The sequence below is a fragment of the Carcharodon carcharias genome, chromosome 5 (assembly GCF_017639515.1).
Source record: "Carcharodon carcharias isolate sCarCar2 chromosome 5, sCarCar2.pri, whole genome shotgun sequence".
NCBI classification, from domain to species: domain Eukaryota; kingdom Metazoa; phylum Chordata; class Chondrichthyes; order Lamniformes; family Lamnidae; genus Carcharodon; species Carcharodon carcharias.
The window spans coordinates 195,878,020-195,904,323 of record NC_054471.1 but is presented as its reverse complement, the minus strand read 5'-3'; the positions used below and the strand labels follow the sequence as shown (position 1 = coordinate 195,904,323).

The 26,304-nt window shown below is 40.7% G+C and overlaps 1 protein-coding gene across 1 annotated transcript in view; it reads right to left on the bottom strand.

Moving 5' to 3' along the window:
- LOC121278141 (exostosin-1-like) overlaps positions 1-24,195 on the bottom strand; it is a 728,729-nt gene extending 704,534 nt beyond the window's left edge. Inside the window, exons 1-2 of the mRNA XM_041188253.1 lie at positions 23,775-24,195; positions 21,877-22,896 (exon numbers count right to left, since the gene is read on the bottom strand). Coding sequence (XP_041044187.1) covers positions 21,877-22,877 — 1,001 coding nt within the window. The 5' untranslated portion in view covers positions 22,878-22,896; positions 23,775-24,195. The remainder of the gene's footprint in view (positions 1-21,876; positions 22,897-23,774) is intronic.
- Positions 24,196-26,304: the final 2,109 nt, after the last annotated feature.

The following is a 26,304-nucleotide window of genomic DNA, read 5'->3' as shown; positions in this document are numbered from 1 at the left end:
TCCCAATTTCTTCTGATTTACAAGGAATAGATGATGTAAGCACACAGCTCTTGCTTTTCACCCATTCCCTCACCACAATCCTACCATCATGCCTTTCTCCTTTCAGATTTGCAAGAACTGAAGCGGTGGAAGAGCAAGTAGTTGAAAAGAAGGAAGACAGTAATGAAGAGGCCACACCATTGTGCAGTTTTACATTCACAGCCACCAACTCAGATGCTGACATGTAATTTAGAGAGCTTAGAGGCAGGATATATGTATGCTGAGACACTAGGGACAAGTGCCCTGCAGCCAGAGTAGGGGATAACAGTAGCACAGGTTATTTCTTTAGTCTCCTATAAAGGGGTTGTAGGCATATTTTTTAAAATCTTGTTGACCGGTAGCACCATCTACAGATAGGGGCCTGTCATCTCCACCTTCTTCCTCTGGCAGATACCAAAAGGGGCACAATTCCTGCCAATTCCCTTTTGAAAATGACTATTGAATCTGCTACTACCTCCCTTTCAAACTGCATAAAACAATTTTTCCTCATGTCACCCCTGGCACTTTTGCCAACCACCTTAAATCTTTGTCCTTTGATCATTGGCCCTTCTGCCATTGGAAATAATTTCTCCTTTTTTCTATCAATATGCTTCATGATTTTGAACATCTCCATCAAATCTCCCTTTAGTTTCCTCTGCTCTAAAGAGAACAATGTAAACTTCTGTAATCTTTCCACATAACTGATGTTCCTCACCCCTTATATCATTCCAGTAAATCTCCTCTGTACCTTCTCCAAGGCCTTAATATCCTTCCTAAAATGTGGTGCCCAGAACTGGCCCAGCCATGTGTAGGAAAGCTTTGTTGCTTTTATACTCTATTCTTGTACTTAGTAAAGCCATGGATCCAGTACACATTTTTAACAGCCTTCTCCAACTTGTCCTGCCACCTTCAAAGGTTTGTGCACATACGTCTGCATGGGTATAAGAATTGCATAATTAGTTTAGGCACACTTTACTAAATCAGATGAAGAGCCCCAAACCATAAAACAGCCCTAATAAGGTCAATTGGGAAATAGTAATACTACTTCTCCAAGCACAGTATGAGGGGGAAAAGAATGCAGTCAAGATTTAAGCAGTTTTATAATTCCCCATGCATAGAGCATAATGCCTTTTCATTGTTCTGCCTTATCAAACCTTTTCGAAAGACAACTGTGGAAAGGCACATTGAGGGTGTTTATTAGTGCATCAAATATAGGGTAAATTTTCTGAGGCACTACACCACTGGCCATATTTAACCTGAACAGAAATAAGGCACTCAACCTAGTGTGCCTTACTTTCAAGGGATCCAATTTTCTGACGGTGATTTAGGCCAAAAAAATTGGACTTTTGATTGAGAAAGGCATAAATAGACCATAAGGGAATGAGGATGGAGCTAAAGAAGGTAAACTAAAAAAAATATTGACAGGTAGAACCAGTGGGCAACATTTAAAAGGGGGTGGTCAATAGAGTTCAGGAAAAATGTATTGCTAAAAATATGAACAGACTAGCTAAGCATGAGATGCTATGTATCAATAAGTAGGTGAGGATGAAATGAAATTTAAAGAAAAGATCTTCAGCAAAGTACATAAACAATAAAGATGTTAAGAAACATAAAGCTTTTAGAAAAGGTTAAAAAGAAAGACAATTAGGATAACAAAGATAAATAAGGACTAGAAGTATCAAAGAATGTAAAAAGAAACAGCTCGTATTGGCCAACCAGACTTGCTTGTCAGTTGCAATCCCTATACTGTAAGAGCATTTCGAACAGGGCCATGTTCGCCTGCAGCATTCCAGGGCGTGGCTCTTAAAATACTGTCACATTAGCAAAGGGAAAATTAATGAATTTAGGAGGAACATTTTTACAACTGGCTGCCAAATGGTGTCAAAGCAGATAACATTGATGCATTTAAGGATGCACACATGAAGGACAAGGGAATAGCAGGAAATAATGGCAGAGATAATAATAGATAAGGAGGTTTTGTGGAGTGCAAACACTAATGTAAACGAATTCAGCCAAATGGATTTTTTTTTTTGCTGTAGATTCTATGGCCCTGGTTTTAATGGGGTACAGGTATGGTGTATGGGAGACCCAAAGCAGAAAGGGTCTGAAGAGTCTAAGGACATGGTCCAACTAATCTTAACAGGTTAGGCCTCATTTTAATAAATCTTAATCAAACTTCTGCCTGAACCCAGCAGAAGGCAAATGGTTAGTGTTAAATGCCCAATAAGAATGGACAGTGTAAATAGTGGAAGCTGTATATTATGCTATGGATGGTTGTCAGCATATGAGGCCTTATTTTAATATTTAAGTAAACTGATTTTAGATGCTGCAGTTCTGCGGGCATTCTACCAGTCTGTGGTGCTGAAGCAGGAGCTGAGTTTTAGGACAAAGCTCTCAGTTTACCAGTCCCTCTACATCCCCATCCTCACCTATGGTCATGAACAATGGGTAATAACCGAAAGGATAAGATTGTGTATACAAGCAACGGAAATGAGGTTTCTCCGCAGACTTGCTAAGTATACTCTCTGTGACAGGGTGAGGAGCTCAGTAATCCAGGAGAGCCTTGGAGTAGAGTCGCTGCTCCTCTGGATCAAGAGGGGCCAGTTGAGGTGGCTCAGGCATTTGAAAAGCATGTCTCCTGGTAGGCTCCCACTGCAGCTGTACCGGGCATGGCCCACTGGGCAGAGACCTCGAGGCCGACCCAGGACATGCTGGAGGGATTACACCTCTCAGCTGGCCTGAGAATGCCTGGGAAACCCCAGGACAAGTAGGAATCTGTGGCTGAGGAAGGGGAAGTCTGGTCGGCCCTGCTCAGCTTACTGTCACCTCGACCCTCACCAGGAGAAGCAGTGAGAAAATGGATGGATGGATGGACCTTTATTGAAGTCTCTAACTTCAATAGAAACTTGCAGGCCTCCATACTTTCATTTTTTTCTCCTGATGCTTAACTTCATTGAATTTTTTGAGGTGGTAACAAGAAGAATCAATGAGGGCAGCACATTTGCTGTAGTCTACTTGGATTTTAGCAACTTTTTTGACAAGGTCTCAAATAGCAGTCTAGTCAGTAAAGTAGGAGCCCATGGGATTCAAGGCAAGTGGCAAGTTGGATCCAAAATTGACTTGGTATAGGAAGCAAAGAGTAACAGATTGACAAGTATTTCCGTGACTGAAAGACCTTTTCCAATGGGATTCTGCAGAGTTCTGTATTAGGTCCCATGCTTTTCTTGGTACATGTCAATCATTTAAACTTAAATATAAGGGCATGATTAAGAGGTTGGCAGATGATGCAGAAAATCTCCCAATGATTGATAGTGAGCAAGAAAGCAATAGATTGCAAAAATATATCAATGACTTGGTCAGAAAGGCAGAAAAGTGGCAAATGCAAATCAGTGCAGAGAAATGGGAGGCAATGCATTTGGGGAGTCTGAACAAGGCAAGGGAATACACAATAAATGGTAGGATATTGAGAAGTCTAGAGGAACAGAGGACCTTGGAGTACTTGCCCACAGATCCCTAAAGTTAGGGCAGGTAGATGAGTTGGCTAAGAAGGCATATGGTAAACGTTCCTTTATTAGCTGAGGCACAGCATATAAAAATTGAGAGGTTATTCTAGATCTGTGAAAAAATAAACTAGTTAGGTCACAGCTAAAGTACTGTATACAGTTCTGGTCACTGCATTATAGGAAGGGTCTGACTGCACAAGAGAGGGTACAGAGGAGATTTATGAGGAGGTTGTCAGGAATAGAGAATTTTGTATATGAGGAAGGATTAGACAGACTGTTTTCTTTTTAAATGGAGGACGTAGAGGAGTGTTTTAATTGAGGTGCATAAAATTGTAAGGGGCCTGGATAGGAAAGACCCATTTCCCTTAGCAGAGAGGCCAATAACCAGGGGACATAGATTTCAAATAATTGGCGAAAGGATCAAAGGGGAGCGGAAGAGAATCATTTTTCGCTTGTAGGGTTATGGAGATCTGAAACTAACTACAACGGTGGTATAGGCATAAAATCTCATCATATTTAGAAAAAAAATTATTTGATATGTGCTTGAAGTACTCTAACCTACAAGACTATGGACCAAGAGCTGGAAAGTAGGATAGGGCTAGACAGCTGCTTTTTGGGTAGCAGAGGAGATGGACCACATGGTCCCCTTCTGTGTCATACATTTTCTACGTTTCATTATTTGTAGGCTTGATTTTAATGTCAGACCTGCTCATAGCAGAGGAGGACAGCAGTGGGTTGGAAAGCCTAAAGTTTCACTAGTGGGTTTGACAGTGGCTTTTTAACCCAGTTACTGTACTTGCATCTGGCTTCCAGGTTTCCCAAACAATTAGAGCTGGTGGATGTGATGATGACCAACATTGGCAATCCTTCAATTAAATAGTGAAGCTGAAACAAACCAATGTGTCATGAAAGAGTCAGGTATTTCGCAGATGAAGGCTCAATGTGGAAAGACAGCTTGAAGCTTCTTCATTGTGTTGCTGGACATCATGCTGCAAGCTGTAACAACTCTGTTCCCTGCAGATGGGAGAATGAAGGCAGCCAAAGGACAAGCAAGCATGGCTGGACAGGCTGAGAAGATCAGCAGCAAGAGAGTGGTGCCTCCCTTCTGGGTAGAGTGCTGCAAGAAGTTTAATGACCTCATCAGGACAGGAAAGGCAAGTGGCAAGGCATATTCAAATCTTCTCAATCCATCTTCCCCAGCCTTCTCCTGCATATCACTTCTCAGACCAACAAACCAGTGCACCCATCTCTCTATACTGACATGCCTCCTCACATTTCCATCTGATTAGCCACAAATGACACTCACCTTCACCTTATTGCAATGACACATTCATTCCTCAGTTACCTTCCACAAATATTATCCTTCCAAATTTTAAAAGATTTCACTTCTCACACTCATTGGTCTCTTCTTTTCCTCCTACAGAAGGGAGCGCAAAATATCATGAACAGGCAGAGAACTGGACTCTAATCACCTCCACTTTGACAGGTTCAGAGAAGGTGGCACTGGAGATAAACCTGTCTGGGCATGCCTGGCCATTGGCGATGGAGAGATGAGCCTGCCCAACTACATGGTCACACAGCCACATGGCATACAACACGCACTCATGTTTACTTGATGCCAGCAGCCACTGAAATGTAACATTGATGCCTTGGTGCATTCTTACCTTTTCTGTTCTAATTTGTGTCTTTTATCTCGCACAGGTTCTACAAGCATCCCTCAGGAGCTAGTGCCTGGAGAGGATGAAGACTCCTCAGCAGGTCACTCTGAGGAAGCATAGTCACATGACTCATGCATGCACATCCTCCACCAGCTCAGATACACCTAAAGACAGGTAGTTGGGCAGGAGCAGGTGTTGGAGAACAGAACAGAAGTGGACAGTCCCCATTCAAGGGCTCAGGACCTTTCAAGCCCAACTCAGACAGATGCAGGTGCTGAGTCTGGGGGGTAATCAATAAAGAGGAAAATAATAGAGCAGCCGAAAACTTAAGGTTCTCTCAGTGTTTCCAGAGGCGCTGCGCACAACTGGAGGGAGATAGGAGTAGTCCATCTCTATTACGAGTGTCATGATATCCCAAGCCTTCATGATGTTTACATCCATGCAAAGAGTGACCACCTGGATGGAGCATCAGATGCAGAAGGTAACCGACTGCATGTTGACCCTCAACATTGGCCTGAACATTTAGGCTGCTACTTTAAGCAGAATGGAGGAAAACCTTGTCTTGACTATTTAGCACCTAACTAAGTGCTCTCCAACACTTAGCTAGCATGGAAGTGTGGGTGGGCCTCAAGACGGAAGATGGAGAAAGGGGACATGGAAGTGGATGTTTTGCTCAAAGCGCTTCCACACTCCTGGCTCCTTGCCAGTACACCCTCCCTTCAGTCAGAGCCTCACATGCTACTTCCTGTCCCGATGCTGAGTGTGCCCCTGCACAAGTGCAATTGGATTGTTTCCTCTCTTCCTCTTCTTCACGCTTATATTCCTGCTCTTCAGCTGCTGGACATACAGCTGGTAGTAAGGGCTGTCCCCTCATGATGGAGAGGTTCTGCAACATGCAGCAGACCAGCATAAATCTTTACACCAACACTGCCCTCGCCAGGAAGGGAGGCCATAAAATTCTGCCCATTGTTCCACCTCCATAAAGGCCTGCTTTATTATATTTCATGTAGCAACATGGCTTTCATTGAATGCATGCTGTAAATGAATGCATGATTGCACGCCAGAGTCATCAGCCATGTCATCAGTGGATAGCCCTTGCCATCCAGCAGCTATTCTTTGGTTCATCATAATGGCTCAATGCATCTTGTACAAAATGAAGGCATCATAATTGCTTCCAGTTGACCTGCATGATCCAGTGCAATTAGGGATGGGCAAAAAATGCTGGCCTAGCCAGTGACTCCCACACCCCATAATAAAATAATAAAAAATCACACAGCCATGCTGGCTGATGTGATGTCCATCTCACACAAGGATCAGTTGTTCAGCTGTTCCTTCACTGTCACTGGGTCAAAATTCTGGAACTCCCTTCCTCACAGCACTGTGGGTATACCTGTACCACATGGACTGCAACATTTAAAGAAGACAGCACAGAGGGATTTGGGGGTCCTCATGCATGAATCCCAAAAAGCTAGCTTACAAGTTCATCAGGTAATAGGTAAGGCAAATGGAATGTAGGCCTTTATTTCAAAGGGAATGGAGTATAAAAAAGGGAAATCTTGCTAAAACTATACAAGGCACTAATTAGACCCCACACCTGGAATAGTGTGAATGATTTTGGTCTCCTTATCTAAGGAAAGACATACTGGCATTGGAGGCAGCCCACAGAAGGTTCACTAGGTTGATCCCGGGTATGGAGGGATTTTCTTACGCGGAGGGGTTGGGTCTCTACTCATTGGAGTTTAGAAGAATGAGGAGCGATTTTATTGAAACATATAAGATTCTTAGGGGGCTTGACAGGGTAGATGCTGAGAGGTTGTTTCCCCTTGTGGGCGGGTTTCGGACCAGAGGGCGTAATCTCAAAGTGAGGGGTCGGCCATTTAAGGCAGAGATGAGGAGGGATTTCTTCTCTCAGAGGGTAATCGATCTGTGGAATTCTTTTACCACAGAGGGCTGTAGAGGCTGGGTTGTTAAGTATATTCAAATTGAGATAGACAGATTTTTAATCAGTAAAGGAATCAAAGATTATGGGGGAAAGGCAGGAAAGTGGAGTTGAGGATTATCAGATCAGCCATGATCTCACTGAATAGTGGAGCAGACTCGATGATCCGAATAGACTATTTCTGCTCCTACGTCTTATGGTCTCATTACCCTATTTATGGTGGTAAATAGGTGTCAGGTCTATCCAGAAATTAGACCTTCATTTGTCATTGCTAACTGCCTGAGTTATGTTGCTGAATTAGTACTAATATAAACCACATTGAACTGGATTCAGATATATAGCATCACCAGATTCATACTCAAATTACTGCAAGTGCTTTGTTTTTTCTCGTTTGCTGCAACTATCACTATTTGTCCTTTCTACAATTTCCACTGGCAACAAAAGCTTGAGAAATCTTGAGCTATTTGGGGGATTATATGGGTTGTTCAGGAGAAAACAGTCAATTGACCCAAAAGAGAAAACCTAGATCCTTGGAGGCAGCTTTAACAATGGCAGAGACTTGAGAGCAACACATTTGAGGTCAGAGTGAGTAATGCAGCCAAGTATCAATAGATGAAGGAGGACTGAGGATAGAGCCAGCAAAAAGAAAGATTGGCAACAATAGCACATCTGAGCATTCATTTCCTTTTTAAATTCTGGATGTGCACAAGCATAAACATAACAGCTAGCATTTCCATGTATGTTGCAGAAGAGATTATATACCAGCTTTCACAATCTGAAGACATCCAAAAGTGCACATGTAATGAAGTACTTTTTAAGTGCAGTCAGTGTTGTAATAATGTAAATCTCATCCACCTCCAGTGGTGTAGCATACCCTCAGCACAGCACTGAAGTGTCAGTCTAGTTTACATTCTAAATGGGGCTTGAGCCCACACCTTCTGATACAAAGATGAGAGTGCTAGCTCCGAGTCAATGCTTATACCTATTTTTTTTTAATTAAAGCACTTAAGAGTTTCTTAGCAACATAAATAGGCCAATGTTGCTGAATACATTTCAGGGCTTGAATACTGAGCTCAACTTACAATATTTGATACAGAATAAGTGGTACAGATCGAGCCACATAATAGGCACTGGCAAATACCATTCTATGCTCACATTGTGAGAAAGAGGCCACATTTTCTTTGTGCCTATGGTGAAGCATTCCCCTAAATAGCTTGGTGAACACCAAGTGCAGCTCACAGCAGTTAGGCTAGTAAGTATTTTGTTGTTTTTGTTTGTTGGAGGCGGGCTGAAGGTACAAATAGCAGAGGCCATTTCTTAAACTTATCTTAAAAATCTTACGTATGCATGCACCTCCGGTCAATAAACTTTAATTATTTTTGTCACACTTTTATGTCAATAGTTAACTTTAAATTCTTTATATAATCTCTTAAAATTGAATTGCCTACGTTAACAAACGGTGATTAGCAAACGTTTATGAAGCAATCATAAATGAAACAATGTTGTTTTCATTCAACAACTGAAAATTGGAATGCTCCAAACAGGCCTCAAATAAAAAACGTTTCAATTCAAAAATTGCACAATAACTTCACAATCACAATTTAAAGTTAATAATTGAGTTGTCGCCCAAAGCTTTAGTTCAAGGGCCTCTCAAAAGTTTCAACTTTGATAGAATTTTTTTAAAAACTCACAGCAGTTGAAGATAACTTTCAACCACATCTGTGCATGTGCAATTTTCACAACTTCCAAACACGTAATCTGTTCATCAAGAGGATTGAGAAGTAGCAGAGCTTATCCATTCATCCTATGAGGATTTAACAACAGCAGACCAAATCAGTGAAGAGGAGCCTATGTGAAATGCAGCACCTGTGATCAATGTATCACTGATAGTTAGAAAAGAAAGAGAATGGTTTGATGTTTATTGGTGTTGAAAGTTCAGCTAAAAAAACCTCTATAGGCTTACTAATAATGCATTCAGTTTTTCACATCTGCACGCATGGCACACACCAGGGTCAGAATTTTATGCGGAAGCGATGGCCCTGCCCACGGCTGAAAGGTTAGGTGCGAATCCAGCTCTGCAGCGCCAGGAAGCTCTGACCTAATTTTACAGCCATCAGACTGTTATTTGCTTAGGCTGTGGTTTCTGCCCTCATCTAGAAGGAAGTCTTGCCACCAGGCACTGCTGGCCAGTCAGATCGCTGGCAGCTCTCCAGTCCCAGTAGCACCACTGGGAAGAATGGCCACTGCTGGGACTGCAGCCAGTCCCCATAAGGATCACTTCAGAAGGACAGACACTGAGGTAAGTTGAGCACATTTTGCCAAGCAAATGAGGTAGGCCCCAGCGAGGGGGATAAGGGCCACAATCAAGGAGTGGGGTGGAGGGGGGGTAGATGAAACAAGAGGCACACCCCAGCCAGGCCATGAAGGTTTAGTTGGTGGCCTCACCAATCTGACACAGACATCCACCAGAGCTGGTAAAATACCAGTGGTGACACGAGAAGGTCCTTAACTGGCTATTAATTGGCCACTTGAGGCTCTCACCGGTAAAATTCCACACCAGAAATGCACATCAAGAAACTGTGTAGTCCCTCCCCATGATGTACCATCAATGAAATTCATGCTGAAATGTTTTAAAACACTAACGTAAAAACAGAAAACAGGTGACGACGGAGAAAATCGTGGTGAGGTACTTTATAGAGCTGCAGACAAATGGGCAGAAGAGGCTGAAATTGTGGGAACTTGGTTGGTTTGAGCCCTGATAATTTGAGTGGGACCAAAAGCAGTCTGGATCGCATTCTCGTGGGCTCCCTCTCCCATCAAGTTGTAATACCATGCTGTCTCATGCTTGGTCCCAAAAACTCTAATGCTTTACCACCAGAAACTGGTCTGTTCTTCAATACAATAGAACTGATCCTCAGTCCTACTGAATTCCAGGAAACCGCTCCCCATCTTTCCCCACCACTCCCACAATCCCTTCAGTGCTTACAAGACCCTAGATTACATTCCCAATGTTCCCTGATTTAGAAACCTCACTGCTCCAGACACTGGAACCTAAGTATTTACGCTAAATCCTACATCTAGCTGCGCTGCCTGTCAACTATTTCCATTGTCAACTCTCATGCCCACACTTATATTAGAAACTGCTTATGCAAACTTGTAACACCGGCATGACACTCTCCTGCCCATAAATATTTTACAGTACCACACTGGTGGAAGGGTGTAATTATAACAATAACAAATTTACATAGGGAATTTCCATCACAAATATAACATTAATTGGAATGGAAACACAAAAATAAGAAACAAGTGTAAGATATTATTGAATTATGTCTTCATACTGTCCAATTATTCACCCACCACCTAACCTCCCCTGCATTTGGTCTTGACTTTGGTGTGCGACTCCAAGAGAAATCAACTAGTGGGGATGAAGTTAATCTGTTGTAGCAATTGGCTGATGGTTTGTATTTCCTTTACCATGAAGTCACTGAAAAAATGAAAGGTCACAGACCTCGGACATTATTAACTCTGCTTCTCTTTCCACAGATGCTGCCAGGCCTGCTGAGTATTTCTAGCATTTTTATATTAGAAAAGAAAACTGGGTGGAGTATAAAACGGGGTGCCAATTCATTATCACACATTTTGCACTAACACAAAGATGAATTTCACCCTCAGTATATTTAAATGAACCCTCTCCCTGTGTTTATTTTTCTTTTCCAGGCTATACTTTTCATGTGGCTATGGAGACAAGGCAGCTCTTCTTGGTTAATTACTGGAAAATGTGCAACAGCAGTCCACTGAGACCTCCAATCATCCTCCATCACTCCTGAAGCTACTCACCTGGCATCCATTTGTACTTGCCCATAAGAATGGCTGAGATTGGGAACTTGATGAAGTGGTGAAAATCCCTTCATTCCATATAAGAACACTCTGCCATCATGCTGCACTCCCTTAACAGTTGCACTTTGATTTAGCCCCACTAGTAATTTCATACCATCATCACTTGAAAATAGGAACAACTCTTCACCTCTACTTGTAAGTGTAAAATTAAGTTAAACCATCATTTTCATGTTTAACTCAGGCAGCTGTTCAAAGAGGTTTAAATTCCTGCAATTCAATGAATGAAAGTTATTGGAATATTCATAATATAGCCACTTTTGAAATAGTACCAAGACAATGATTGGTCATTACAGCTCTGCAAATCTCTTGGTATACTCAGAACATTCATGTTACATTTTAATTGTTCCTTCTGCATACTGTTTTTCAGGGTCCCAGAGCAACCATTATTGCCCCCTTTAAATCATTTTTTTTTCTGGTTAAAATTATTTGCTTTGAAAAAATTAGTAAAATAACAATGTAATGGGGTATAGTGAGCTAATCACAAATAAAAAATTGGCAGTGAGAAATAGCTGCAGCGGGCTTTAGGAATTAAATAAAGCAGAAGAATAAACCAGCAGAGAGAAAGCTGAAGTGATTCTCTGGCTTGAATATAGGAACATTTTGAGGAAGTAGTATCCAACATGGACTGTGAAAAGCCCAATACTATGCTGTGCCTAGACTTCCAAAAATCATTTACCAAAAGTTAGTAATTAAGTTCAAAGCAGTGATAATTCAAGGTGAAACGAGCAAATGGATAGGAAATTGGCTGACAGTGGAGAACAGTCTCTACTTGTTGGAGGAGACATGTCACTGTTGGGGGGAGCAGAATTAATGAGTGGCTGTCCCAGGGTTCAGTGCTAGGACCAATATTATTTCTAACTTGCATTAATGGTTTGATTCAAAGATTTAATACATACAAGTCAAATATGCTTATGATACCAAACCAAGAGAGGCAGTTGTTTCTCAGGCGTAATACAGGAAATACATATTTTGTTCCACCTATTTTGTAAGTAGGAAGTGCAATGACTGATAAGATTTAATGTAAATAGGAAGAAAACAATTAGTGGCATTATTGAGCTGCTAAAGTGCGAGTGTATTTCCCCATAGACTATAAGAAATGATTAATTCAGTAGCCTGTCTCAGCAATTGAATAAAAAAAGGACTTCACTCCCATTGTATTTGGAAGGCTCTGGTCCCAGGCACAACGGAGGGATTTAACTGATAGGACTACCCTTCTAATGGAAAATGCCAGATGATAAAAATAGAGGCAGATACAAATCTAGCAAAGGCTACAACATGCATTTAATTAATAAAATAATAAATATCCTGCACTTTCCCACATCAATGAGTTGTACAAAAGCAAAATATTGCAGATGCTGGAAATCTGAAATAAAAACAGAAAATGCTGGAAGTGCTCAGCAGGCCAGGCGTAAACTATGGAGAGGAACAGAGTTAACCTTTCAGGTCGATAACTTTACATTAGAAACGGTTCTGATGAAAGGCCATCAATTTGAAATGTTAACACAGTACGTTGTGTTACTTGACTTAAACAAAATGACTCCCAGCCACCTCCATACATTTTTTTTTTAAAGCCTGGCCAAGCTTTCCATTTTGGCCTTTGCTAGATTGGTGTGGCTGCCTCTATTTTTATTACCTAGCATTCTCTAGTAGTAGGTTAGGCCTGTCAAATTACCCTCCTATGTACCTGAGACCAGAGCCTTCCAAGTACAATAGGTGTGATTTTTAAAAAATTGCTGAAACAGGCAACTGAATTAATTATTCCTTACAGTCTTACAGAAACACACCCACAGTTTAGCAGATAAATAATATGTTGTTTTACAAGGCCTAATGTTCTTGTCCTTATGGAACAGTGCAACCTCTGACTTACTACAAGAAATGTCACTGGAAATCTATTTCTTACACATGTATATGTTTAAAATCACTGAATGTTTTTCTCTGTATGGTCAAATTGCAAACTTGTTATGTAATGGTTTTCTTATCAAATTACAGTATCATTCAGAAAACTGTCAACAAGATATGATGAACATCTCTTCAATTATCAAATTGAATGAGTTATTTTGTTTCACTTTGCCAGGGAAAGGCTGCAATTCAAAATTCCCAGCAAAACTGGTGCCACTGTCTCAATAGATTAAAAATGGGATTTTTCTTTCAGTTCTGCAGCGTATTCAAAATCTTGTCACTTGGGTCAGGAGGATTCAGTTAACAAGACGCACGCATTAGTAATTTCTATCAACACTAAGCCTAAAAGGGGATGAAAATCAAAGATGAGCAGAATTTGACAAGCTAAATACTGTCAATTTCCAAAAAAAATTCTTAAAGGGGGTAATTAAATCAAGATACAGCTTTTGGATTATAGGAAACAAGGTCATTTACAGAAACAGCTGTGAAACTGTTGACAAATGATTTCAAGAAAACTTCCATTTATACAGCACCTGATCATATCTCTCAAAAACGTTTCAATGTATTTCATAGACAATTAATTACTTGAGTGTAGTGACTATTATGTGCATAAATTTTACTTTACATCGTGGGTTAAGATGAAATTTTGATCATTTGTAAATCAGTATAAGGGTTGCAAAAGTATACTGTAATCCTAAAGACTATTCAAGACTGCCATCACCTGTCATTAATGAGTACATCAATGAACTGCAGTCTCTAGCCTTTAACATTATTAATACCTTACTATTCCCAGGAGGGGGATGAACACAATAATCTTTGGTACCACAGGCTGTATTCCACTCTCATCATTTTCAACATTGTTAACAAAAGGTGAAGGTTATCAACACCAACAGAATGACAATATATTACTGCAATCCCTCCAGTCACAGAAGGTTTTTGAGTGTATCTTGAAAGTGACACATTCACTGTTTGGCAAAATCCATACTTTACCTATCAGATTTTTCCTATAAATAGCATAAGATTTTTAGAATTCCACATGAAGATCCATAAGACAAAACCATAGTTCTAAAGTGACTACTTAATATAAGGAAAAAGACACATACAGACCACCTAACTACAAGTGTGACATTGATATTCACAAGTGTCAGTTATAGATGTGTTTTACCACAATAATGTGATATGAAGTGATATCTTCATTAATAGATTACAAATCCTACTGTCAAAATAGAAAATGCTGGAAATATATTACAGATCCATTCAGATCTAAAAGAAGAAAAGTTAACATTTTGGGTGAAAACCCTTTGTCGGAACACAGTCACCACAAAAAGTCTCACCTGAAACATAAATCTATTTTATTTCTCTTTCAAGATGCTGATACTTTAGAATTTAGAAAGCAAAAGCTACAAATATTATTATTTTTCCCCAGTATAGATGTGCATATGCAGTCGATGTGAATCAAAGTTCTATCATCCATCTTTAACAATTTGGTAAACTATATAAAATGAATCTGTACGTGCAAGCAGATAGAATCAAGCACAGAAGGAGGCCATTCAGCCCATCATGTCCATGCAGGATCTCTGTAAGCTATTCCCACTCTCCCCCATCTTCCTTATAGTTCTGCAAATTCTCTCTCTCCAGGTGCTTATCCAATTCCCGTTTGAAACCCACGATTGAATCTGCCTCCACCACCCTCTCAGGCAGTGCATCCCAGATTCAAACCACTCACTGCATAGGAAAACATTTCCTCATGCCTCTCCAAAGCCATCACATCCTCCCTAAAGTGCGATGCCCGGAAACGGACACAATGCTCCAGGTGAATCCAAATCAGAGATTTCTAAATGTTCATCATAATTTCCTTGCTTTTGTACTTGCTGCCTCTATTTATAAAGACCTGAGTCTTTTTAACCATTTTCTCAACCTGCCCTGGCACTTTCAATAATTTATGCATATATATCCCAAGTCTCTCTGTTCCTGTTAGAATTGTGCCCTTTACTTTATATTGCCTCTCCTCATTCTATCAAAATTTATCACTTCACTCTTCTCTGCATTAAACTTCATCTGCCACATTTCCACCCATTCCACCAGTTTGTCTATGTCCTCTTGAAGTCTATCACTATCCAATTCACAATGCTACCAAGTTTTGTGCCATCTGTAAATTTTGAAATTGTGTCTTGTACACCCAAGCCTAGGTCATTAACATATATAAAGAAAAGCAGTGGTCTTGGAACCAACCACTTGAGAACCCCAATGTACATCTTCTTCCAGACCCGAAACCAACTGTTCATTACTACTCTGTCTTCTGTCACTCAGCCAACATCATATCCTTGCTCCTTGTTCTTTTCCATGGCTGACATAAACCTTATGATACAACGATCACTGTTTGTTAAATGTTCCCCAATCAACACTTGACCCACCTCCTTCCCCAGAGCAATATCCAGCAATGCCTTCTTCCTTGTTAGGCTGGAACATACTACTGATCAAGAAAATTCTGAACACACATTAAAAACTTTTCCCCCTCTCTGCCCTTTACATTATTACTATCCCAGTCTATAATTGGATAATTAAAGATAATTGAGCTACTCTATAGGTATTGCATCTTTCCAGATTCAAAGAAACAAAGTGATGTTGTTGGGAATGGAAGATGAACTTCAGGCTTTTCATATCAATTTGTGACATGACACTGTTTGGTTTTAACTTTCAACTAAATCTCATACACTGAAAAGCAAATATTTAACAATGGGACCTAGATTTTGTTTTGATACAGCACACAAAATATACTCAGAAGAAAATATGTATTCTGATGTCACATAGATGAAAAATATTTCTAAAGCTGAAAGGGTTTAAAAACTGATGTGGTGAAAACATAAAGGGAAAAGTCAGACTAAATTGAATATCTCAGCATCAAAGTATGCTCAGAATGTTGCACTGCTTGCTTTCTACAGGGTACCCTTAAAACAACTATAACTCAATTACAATAAAGAAAGACAACATTACTGTTATGTAAACACAAACTTGACTATTACAGCATTCAATGCGCTCAGGCAGTCGTAAAAAAAGACTTACATTTATGCAATGCTTTATGGGAACTCTCAAAAGCATTTCACAATGTTTTGTACACAATAAATTGTTTTAATGCAGGGACTGTCTCTGCACAGTAAACACATCATCCATTCTACATTTAGCAAGCCTCTACAAACTGTAAAATGGTGAACTATCGGTTAATTTGTTCGTGATGGTGTTGCTTTAAGCAGGAATGCTCACTAAGACACTGGAAGAACTCTGCACTCTTCGAAAAATGCCAAGGGATCTCTTGTACCCATCTGGAGTAATATTTCATTCCAAGGCTTGAAACATTTGAGAAAATTCTACAACACTCTACTGGGGTGTTACCATTAAAATGCATTGAATGGTGAGAATTTCATGTATTTGAACAGTAGGTAAGAACTAAATTAGCCCCCATGCCCATTTTCTTCAACATGATGTTATCAGCTCAAACTTTCAGCAGCTTGCCACACATGTTTAAAAATCTAAATGTGAAAGGGCAGTTTAACTGATGTCAGATGCTATTAGATGCCCTGTAACAACAAATTATGGGCCCATGTAGATAACATGCCATTCCCCACTTTCCAACCTTCCTCCACAAAAAAAGCAAAGCTACACTGAACTGGTATATATCATGCATGGACACTAAAATAAATCCAAAATACATCTTTTTTTCTTTAAATCTTATGTCCCCAGAGAATGTTCATAGGAGGTATTATACACAAAAGATTTACATTTGTTAATATACTTGTTTTAGAGCAGTATGCTGAATAATGGCTTCTAGCTATAGAGAAGAATGTTTAAGTGATCCACAAAAATGAAAGCATGGAAAAATCCATCAAAATGTACCATTGCTAATGTGCTTGGAATAATTTTCAAAATGCATAGCACCAGAATCTATCCATTCCCCTTACTTCTGGTTTGCCCACAGAAAAGGTTAAAAGTCCCAAGTAACATCTTCATTTCATTTCCATAAGCATGCCTGTAATTCTTTAAAGTGCAGTATCTTTAACCAATTACACACAAGTGCTCACCAAATTTACTCAAAGTAGTTCATGTTGTCTTTAGGTTATACAAACTATTTTTTTCCATAAAAGTAATTAAAATACATTTTATTACAATATAAACTGCACAAGAGAACAATTATTACACTCCTAACTTAACCATTTAAGTCAAAGTAAGGATACATTTGATTTTAAGCACAAATGTGCTTATACTTGTAGCTTGGCATGAAGGATTCTCCAATTTGCAAATATACCAAGTATTCAAATTAAATAAAATACTGAAAACTTTTATTGTACAATGGCTGGGTTAAGAATTGCTGAGAAGCAAAGAACTTGAAATACGACATATGAGATGGCAAATCAGTTACTTAGAGGGGTGATTTTTATTCCAATTGTCTTTTTCCATTATATCCCAAACAATTCACATAATTTACAAACACGTATGAGGATTTGTTTTAAATGTAAGGTTAGGGTCACTGACTATTATATTAAAAAGGTTAGAACTTTAGTAAGGCTGATACGGAGGTACATTTTTCCAGTGTTTAAAATACTCTTAGCCCTATGTTATTGTAATAACATTATCTCTCCACAATTTAATAGATAACCTGCACTAAAATTAATATTTATTTTGGAAATAATAGGGTAAAATTGAAAAAATATTTAACTACAAATATTCAACTTCCAAAAGTGTTATGATCCTGACCCGCTCAGTACTTCTATTTTCACCATGAAAGGTTCACAATGCAGGCCCTCCAGAGGGCGAACTATACAATTGAAAATCAATAACCTTATCCAATAAATCAGAATTGGCCAGAATTGTGAAGCAGGTTAACGTAAACATGTGCTTAACCAAACTATAAACATGAAACCCGATTTCTACATGCACACTGGTACAGCAAAAATGCAACAAACCACAGTGTACATGACTTCAAAGATAGCAGTAATCAAAAAGGAGCATGTTGATCTACAGAACTAGAAACATGTACTTTTAAGTAAACAATTTACTACATTCTGTGACAATTGCATAACCTCAAATACTGTTATTGATTATAAACTTTACAGCCATTTATAAATATTGAAACTTGTTGGAAAATCTCAAACAACTTCATCTACAGAAGTCCATCACATATTATTTCGAATAAACAGTTTACAATTAGATGAAGTCACATTAAAAACAGCAAATTATGATGAACATTTCACTAAACAGCCAAGACCAAAAAACCAAAGCTTTGGACAAAAATCAGTATTTATGTGATTCAACCTTCAGTACATTCCCAAATATTTATATAATAATGTTTATGATAGTCACTTCAAACAACGATGCAGTATCCAGTTTATGTTGTATAATCTACACCAAAAGATTTTATGTCGGAGAAAATCAGTTGTAAAGAGGATTGTGGGCCCATTGAATACATGCAGACGAGACTACAGTGGACAATAAGTACATGACAGATTTATTAAATGGGCACTTTCTATCTGTTTTCACAGTGTATAGAGGACAAAAGACCTACAATGCAGGAACCTATACATAAGTCAGGAAGAAATTTTAAAATGGTATTGGAGAAAATAATGGGGCTTAAAACATGAAAACTTCCTAAGGTTTCCACCCCATAGGATTAGAAAAAAGGTGAGGAAATTGCAGATGGGTTAGCCAATAATTTTCCAATGCTGTCTATATTCAGGGATTGTGCCTGTGGATTCAAAAATTGCAAACATCATTTTATTATTTAAGAAAAGAAAGAGGAGAGAGAAACCAGGTAACAACAGATCTGGCAGTTTAACATCAGTTGTGAGGAAGTTATTGGAATCCATCATCAGAGTCTGTGGATGGGGTTTTCCATCAATGGACTTTTGCCCGTTCTCCAAATTTTCCCATCTCCCCCCGTGAAGACGCCCACCCCTGGTGGAACTGGAAAATCCTGGCCTGTGTGACTGAGCATTTAGACAAGTATGAGCTGATCATGTCTGACTAGTCCAACCCAGAGGTCAAAATTTGATTAAAGTCTGTTTGCCCTTCACAAACTCCAACCAGTATTTTTAGATCTTCAGCTGCATAATCGACAGTCCTTAAAGTGACCACTGGAAGGCCAATCAAAAAAAAGCCCCAAAACTTCCCAAAAGGGTACTTCTTATGGAGATGGAAGGCACAGTGCTCCAATTCAAATTTGCTGCAACTGTGGCTGCTGTTATCCTGACCTCGCATCAGCCACAACCCACCCCCCCAAACACACTACATCCTATTGATCAATTTCCAGCCCCTCCACTCCCTGACTTAGCCTCAGGTCTCTACTTCAATCAAAATTTGTTAAGGCCTGACAGACCAACTGCATCATGGCATCTAATTGAAACCTAGAGTTTGCTGAATTATAATGGCAATCCCATAGAACAAATTTAGGACTTGCTCTGGCATGTCATCTTGTGTGTCACCAGAATCACATCAATTTCATACAGTAACAAATTTAGGCCCCAGTATATTGTACAGATGAATCAAGGAAGTTACAAAGGGAATAAACAGAATATGAGAATGATAAAAATTGTTTCAGATAACATTTAATGTGTGGAAGTGTGAAATAATCCACTTCTTAATCAGAGAAAGACATATTAGAATATTTCCTTAATCAGGAGAGACTAGGAACTGTAGTGAAGCAAAGAGGTTTATGTACTAATGCACACAAAATACTAAAAACTAATGCATGGGTACAAAAATCAACCAAAAAGGTTAATGGAATGCTGGCAATTATTTCAAGGTGTTTAAAATATAAAAGTGTGGTGAAACTTGCAGAGCCTTAGTCATATTCCATCTGGAGTATTGCTTTCAGTTTTGGGCACCAAACCAGAGAGAAATTTATTAGCCTTGGAAAGAATGCAGCACAGATTTAATATAATTTAAGAAGAATTAAATTCTAAGGACAGATTACCTAAACTTAGCTTTTATTCCCTTGAGTTGAAAGAATTGAGTGATGATCTTATAGAGGTCTTCAAAACAATAAAGGAATTCAACAGGGTAGACACAGAAATTATTTCTGATGGTGGGTTATCCAGAACTAAGGACATAATCTTAAAATGAGAGCTAGGCCAGTTGGTACAGAAATCAGAAAGTACTCCACACAAAAAGTGGATGAAATTAGGAACTTACTCTCCAACCCCTCCTTCTTCCCCCAAAAGGTTCTGGATGCTGTGACAATTCTAACTTTTCAAGAATCAGATCAGTAGATTGTTGTTAGATAAGGCTGTTAAGGGGGAATGGAGAAAAAGGGATGTTATTTGAGTTGAGGAACAGATTACTATGACCCAAAAGAATGGCAGAACACACTCCAGGGACTGATTTGCCCACTACAATCCAGGTGTCCCTGTTAGTGATCATCCTATTTAGGAGAATATTTTGCTTAGGTAATCAATTCATCATATCTACAAATCCAATGGAAACATTTCTACCCAATTTCTGCAATTCATCGAGTGGTGGATATTTAAACAAATACAATAGCCAGAGTTTAATATGTAGTTAGTTAAGTATTTTGCGGTAAGCACTGATCAATAATTGTCCTTGGTACTTCCATCAGCATAAGCACCACACCTATGCCACTCTAAGGACTGCATCTAGTGACAAAGATTTCCTCTTCATTGGTTACGTCTGGTTGAGTAATTAGCCCGTACATGATGTGGTTTTCTAACTGTTGGCTATAAAGCCACACCATAAGTTACAAATCATGACATTTCCTAGCACCAAACAACTGCAACTGTGTCTAGTTGTTTGATCGTACCATGGAAATTGCACTACAATATAAAGTGGGTAAGATTCCATAACACCAATACTTAATAAACACAACAATTTATATTATTTAAACAACAAATTAATTATTATACAATTTATACAGTGTATTAACTTCATTTTAAAAAATGCCAGGTGCTTTAACAAGAGCTATATCAATGAAAAACTTTTTTGACATTTTTTGACACCAATCCACTGGAGGAAAAATCAGAAGAGATAAACAAAAGTTTGATCAAAGAAAGGGGCTTTTATAAGTGCCTTAAAAGAGGAGAGAGGTGGGGTAGCTTTGAGGTTTAGGGAGGGAATTCCAGAGCTTATGGCTAAGACAGTTGAAAGCATGGCCAATGGTAGAACGATTAAAATCAGGGATGCACAGGAGGCCAGAATCAGAAGGCTGCAGAGAAAACAGATAGGGAGGGGCAATGCCATTTAAATACAAGGATGAGGATTTTAAAACATAGATATTGTTGAACAAGCTGGCAGTGAGTGTCAGTAAACACAGGGTAATAGGTGAACGAGACTTGGAGTGTGTTAAGAGACAAGCAGCAGAGTTTTGAATGAACACAAGAATATAAAAGGTGAAAGCTGGGAAGCTGGTCAGGAGAGCATGGGTATAGTCAAGTCTAGAGGTAACAAAGGCATGGAAAAAGAAAATAAGACAGAGCATAAATTATCGATAAAACAGGTAACAATTCTGGTGTCTACTCAGCTGGAATGTTTGGATGATGAAACAAGTGCCCCATTAAAAGATTTCAACTGTGTTCATGAATTTAAGACTTAGTTATTTTATAGCACTATACTCCCTGACACATTTACTATTGTACAAGTGTAAGCAATTTTTAAAGCAGCAATTTATAACACATCTGCAGAATACTAGAATAGTTTCAGAAACAATTTCAAATATACCAGTAATTACGTACACCATGTGTATATCCATCAAAACCAACAAATGACATTATATGAAGAAACATCAGCAATGTTTGCCTTTCTTTCAAAAAATAAATTGAAATAATCATTTTTGATAATTGTATTCAGTGCATGAACACATACTACACTCTGCAGGAATGGCAGCGTAAGCACTTCCATTTGACTCATCAAATGCTACAATCCGCCACAACAGAATCAAAGTATAAAGTTTGTTACTTACTTTTCATATTCCTCGTTATCTTTATCACATCTGGAATCTTTATGTTTTTCCCAGTCCTTCCCATGTTTACAAGTAGTTAACAAAATAATATCTTCTCCATTATGTACATGATACAAGGCGTTTCTGGTTTCTGACCCAATGCCAGTTAGGTATCTTTTACCTTTAAAAACCAACAGGTATTTTCTTGTGGGTGGCACATTGTTGTACATAAGCCAGCCCCTCTCGCCCCCTTTTTGAGCATGCTCTTTGGAAAACAAGGGGATGGACACATCAAAATCAGATCGAAAGTTATCCATACTGATGCTGGCTTTGGCTAACATTGCCTGCCCGATATCAAACCCTAAATCTTCTGTGTAATCAGGCCAGGTCCCTGAATACAGATTGAATACAAGATGATTTCTTCCATTATTCCACAGTGGGAGGCTTTGAATTTTAGTTTTTACATTATGAACATACTGAAATGAAAGTTGATCTCTGTCCAAGGTATCAATGCTAAGGACAAACAAGCATGCTTGTCTTGGATCTGATGTATAATATCTCGAATCCTCAATAGTAGTAAGGATTTTCTGATAACTTTCAGAAATCTTCTCCCCCTTTTGAAGCGGATAGATGTACACTTTGAATCCATTCCTTTGGCAGAGAGAGGAATCAAAGCAAGTCTCCATCCTGCATTTTCGATTCTTATAAACGTTTGCTTTGATCTCTCTCCTCTCCCTTGGAGAAAGTCCAGGGTTGACGCCAAGGTGGGTTCCCTCCTCTTCATTATTTTGCCCATCTTCCAAGCTGAAATAGCTGCTCAAGAGGTTAATCCACACAGGCCAGCGGCGTCCGATGGGGGGTGAAGCCTGATTCCTGACATCGTGGTGAAGATGATCAGATGACAATGATGAAGATGAAGGTAAATTTGGGGGCAACAGTCGGAACCGTGCTCCTCCCAAGTAGAAAAGCAGCAAAAGACAGGCGCCCAATGACACTAGAAGATACCTTTTCTTGGCCTGCATGTGGACAAGCAGGGGGCCACTAGAAATGCATAAAAAAGAATGGGGAAGGGGTGTGGGGAAAGAGAGAGAGAAACAGTTGCCACTTAGGATTTGATAATCTCGTATAATATAAACAAGAAAAGAATAATTGATCACAAACTTTCACTTAAAAAGTTAATTTTCAATGGCAAGGATTTCTAGAAAGCTAGCACTGAAATGCCTGCCTTTGTGGTTGATGTGATGGAGTGTGAAGCCTGGCAGTTTGTGTTGACTGTGCGAGCTGGGAAGTGGGGTGAGGGAGGATTTTCACAGCTTAGTCCCCTCCGGCCCAAGCTGGAGCAGAGCAGAGCAGAAGCACCCTCCCTGCCGCCATGTTAATGTGGTTCCCAGTGGGGGGGGGCGAGGAAAAGCTCGCTCCATCCTGCACTCACACACAACCTGGCAAAGAAAAGCTCGGGAACCTGACGCGTTCGCTGACTGCCACACACATCCCGCAATCCTGAATGCTAGGCAGCAGGAACAGCAGCGAAGCAAAGTCAGTGTCAGCAGTGAGAATCTTACTTAGAAATATAAACTTAAATTGACTCTGTGGTGTATCTGGGGAGGTTTCCACCTACCCCCTACACCACCACCACCACCACCCCCCCAAAAAAAAATTTTACATCAGCACAAACACCGACATTTAAAACAAGAGAGAAAAAAAACACAAACGAATCAACCTATAAGACAAGCTGTCATAAAACTGTTTGAGAGAGGTTTTTTTGTTGGGTGGGGGGTGGAGGGGGGGGGGAACTCATTCCTGGTTGCCGTTTAAAGAGGATGGGGGGGGGGGGGGGGGGGGGAGTCTCCTTTGCCCACAAAGTAGTACTTGTCCATGAACGATGACTGGATGTAGAAGTGTAAATCATTATCGGGTACCTGGATCTTGTCTGGGAGTTACAGCGCAGGAGCCTGTCATCGGGAACAACTTATTCCTCTTTTCACTCTTTTACTCTTGGAGAGGAGGAGGAGGAGGAGGAGGACAGCCATCCTGCGTTCGCCTTGTGCGCATTTGGTAACCACTCAGGCTGCCGAGGAGAGAGACCCTTCGAGTTCGGCTGTCATCTGGGATGATCAAGTTGCCCTTGATTTTATTGAGATATAAATATATATATATATATATATATTTATTATTATTAATTATTCAAACCTATCGTCTTAGCCGGCGGAGAAGCCAAGGTCACCATCCGCAGGGCGAACATACTTTCCTGATGATTCTGATCTTGTCCGTGTGAGGGGGTTTTTTCTGGGGGGGGGGGGGGGGGAAGGAAAGTTTCCCCGGGTTTCACCGTCAGTCCTTAATGATAAAGGGTCTCATTTTATTTATTAATAATAATAATAATAAACAAAACAGTTTGAAAGGGGGTGGGTGGGGTGGGGGGGAGGAGGAAAGTTTCCCCGGGTTTCACCGTCAGTCCTTAATGATAAAGGGTCTCATTTTATTTATTAATAATAATAATAAACAAAACAGTTTGAAAAGGGGGTGGGTGGGGTGGGGGGGGGGGAGGAGGAAAGTTTCCCCGGGTTTCACCGTCAGTCCTTAATGATAAAGGGTCTCATTTTATTTATTAATAATAATAATAATAAACAAAACAGTTTGAAAGGGGGTGGGTGGGGGTGGGGGTGGGGGAGAGGAAAGTTTCCCCGGGTTTCACCGTCAGTCCTTAATGATAAAGGGTCTCATTTTATTTATTAATAATAATAATAATAATAAACAAAACAGTTTGAAAGGGGGTGGGTGGGGGTGGGGGTGAGGGGGGGGGGGGAGAGGAAAGTTTCCCCGGGTTTCACCGTCAGTCCTTAATGATAAAGGGTCTCATTTTATTTATTAATAATAATAATAATAATAAACAAAACAGTTTGAAAGGGGGTGGGTGGGGGTGGGGGTGAGGGGGGGGGGGGAGAGGAAAGTTTCCCCGGGTTTCACCGTCAGTCCTTAATGATAAAGGGTCTCATTTTATTTATTAATAATAATAATAAACAAAACAGTTTGAAAGGAGGTGGGTGGGGGGGGGGGTAGAGAGGAGTTGGGGGAATTAAGTTTTACCGGGAGGAGGAAGGAAGGAATGAATGAATGAATGAATGAATTAAATAAATCGCTGTAAACAAAATAAAAACATGTAAGATAAAAATCGAAGCAACTCCTCCAACTTTGGGAAACCCCGTCCGGTCCCCCGGTTTCTCTTAAACAACTCCTGCCGCCGCCATCAGCGGGTGCCCCGGGGTCAACGGGCAGCGCGCCCGCCTGTGAGACAGAGCAGCGACATCCATCAGGGGGGGAGGAGGGGAGGGGAGGAGGGGGGCAATCCCTGAACCCCCTGAACCCGCTCACATCAGCTCAGCTCAGCTCAGGTGAGGTGAGGTGTCCCGGGGACTCGGGTATCTTCAAGTGTAGGAGACGCCGTGAGATCCTCTCTTCATTTCTTCCTGTCAGACTCTCTCTCTCTCTCTCTCTCCCCCCCTTCACTTCACTGAAGCACCGGAGAGGAAACAGGTTCCCCCCCCCCACCCCCTCTCTCCTCCTCCTCCTCCTCCTCCTCCTCCCGCCTCTCTCACTGACTAACTGACTCCTACAAGCTTCGCCTCGGCGGTGTGGGCAGGATTTCCTCGCCCTCTCTGGCTGCCGATTCGGGCATTTGTCGAGCAGCGTTTCTCTCTGTCTCCTTCTCTCTCTCTCTCTCCTGCCTCCTCCACACCGGCTCCAACCGCTCCTCTAACCGCCCTCTCGCCGCGCGCTGATCTAACTCGACAGCCGCTTTCCCTTCCCCCGCCCCCTTTCCCTCCTTCTTCTCCTTGCCCGTCCATTGGCCGCGATGGCCGCAGCCTCCGTCGCTCATTGGACAGCCGACACGTCAGTGACTGCGAGCCCGCCCCCACCCTCCCCCCCCCCCCCCCCCCCCCCCCCCACACACACCCGGGGAGTTGGGGGGGTGGGGATAGTGGGGGTTGGCTTTCCTCCTGTTGCGCATGCGCAGGATGTTTGGACGGGGCTGCCGGGTTGAGGGTGGGGGGGGGGGGGGTGGGGGGAGAGAGAGAGAGAGAGAGAGGTGAGCGTCGTGACGTCATCCTCCCTCCCTTTGCGGAGTTAAAGGGGCAGGTGTCTCTCTCTCTCTCTCTTGTCAGAGCGAAGCGACGTCATTCTGCTCGATACAAAAGCAACATAACTGCAGATGCCGCAAATCTTAAAAAAAAAACACCGACAATGCTGGAAATACTCAGCAGGTCTGGCAGCATCTGTGGTGGAAGAAACAGAGTTAACGTTTCAAGTCTGTGAGTTATCATCAGAACTACTCTGCTGTCTTACCCAGACAAGTCAGCGCCCAAAGTCCAAATTTTAGCAACATTGAGTTCAACTGCAACCAAAAATAATTACTCATATCTGAATAGGTGCTTCAGCTCTCTATCCTCG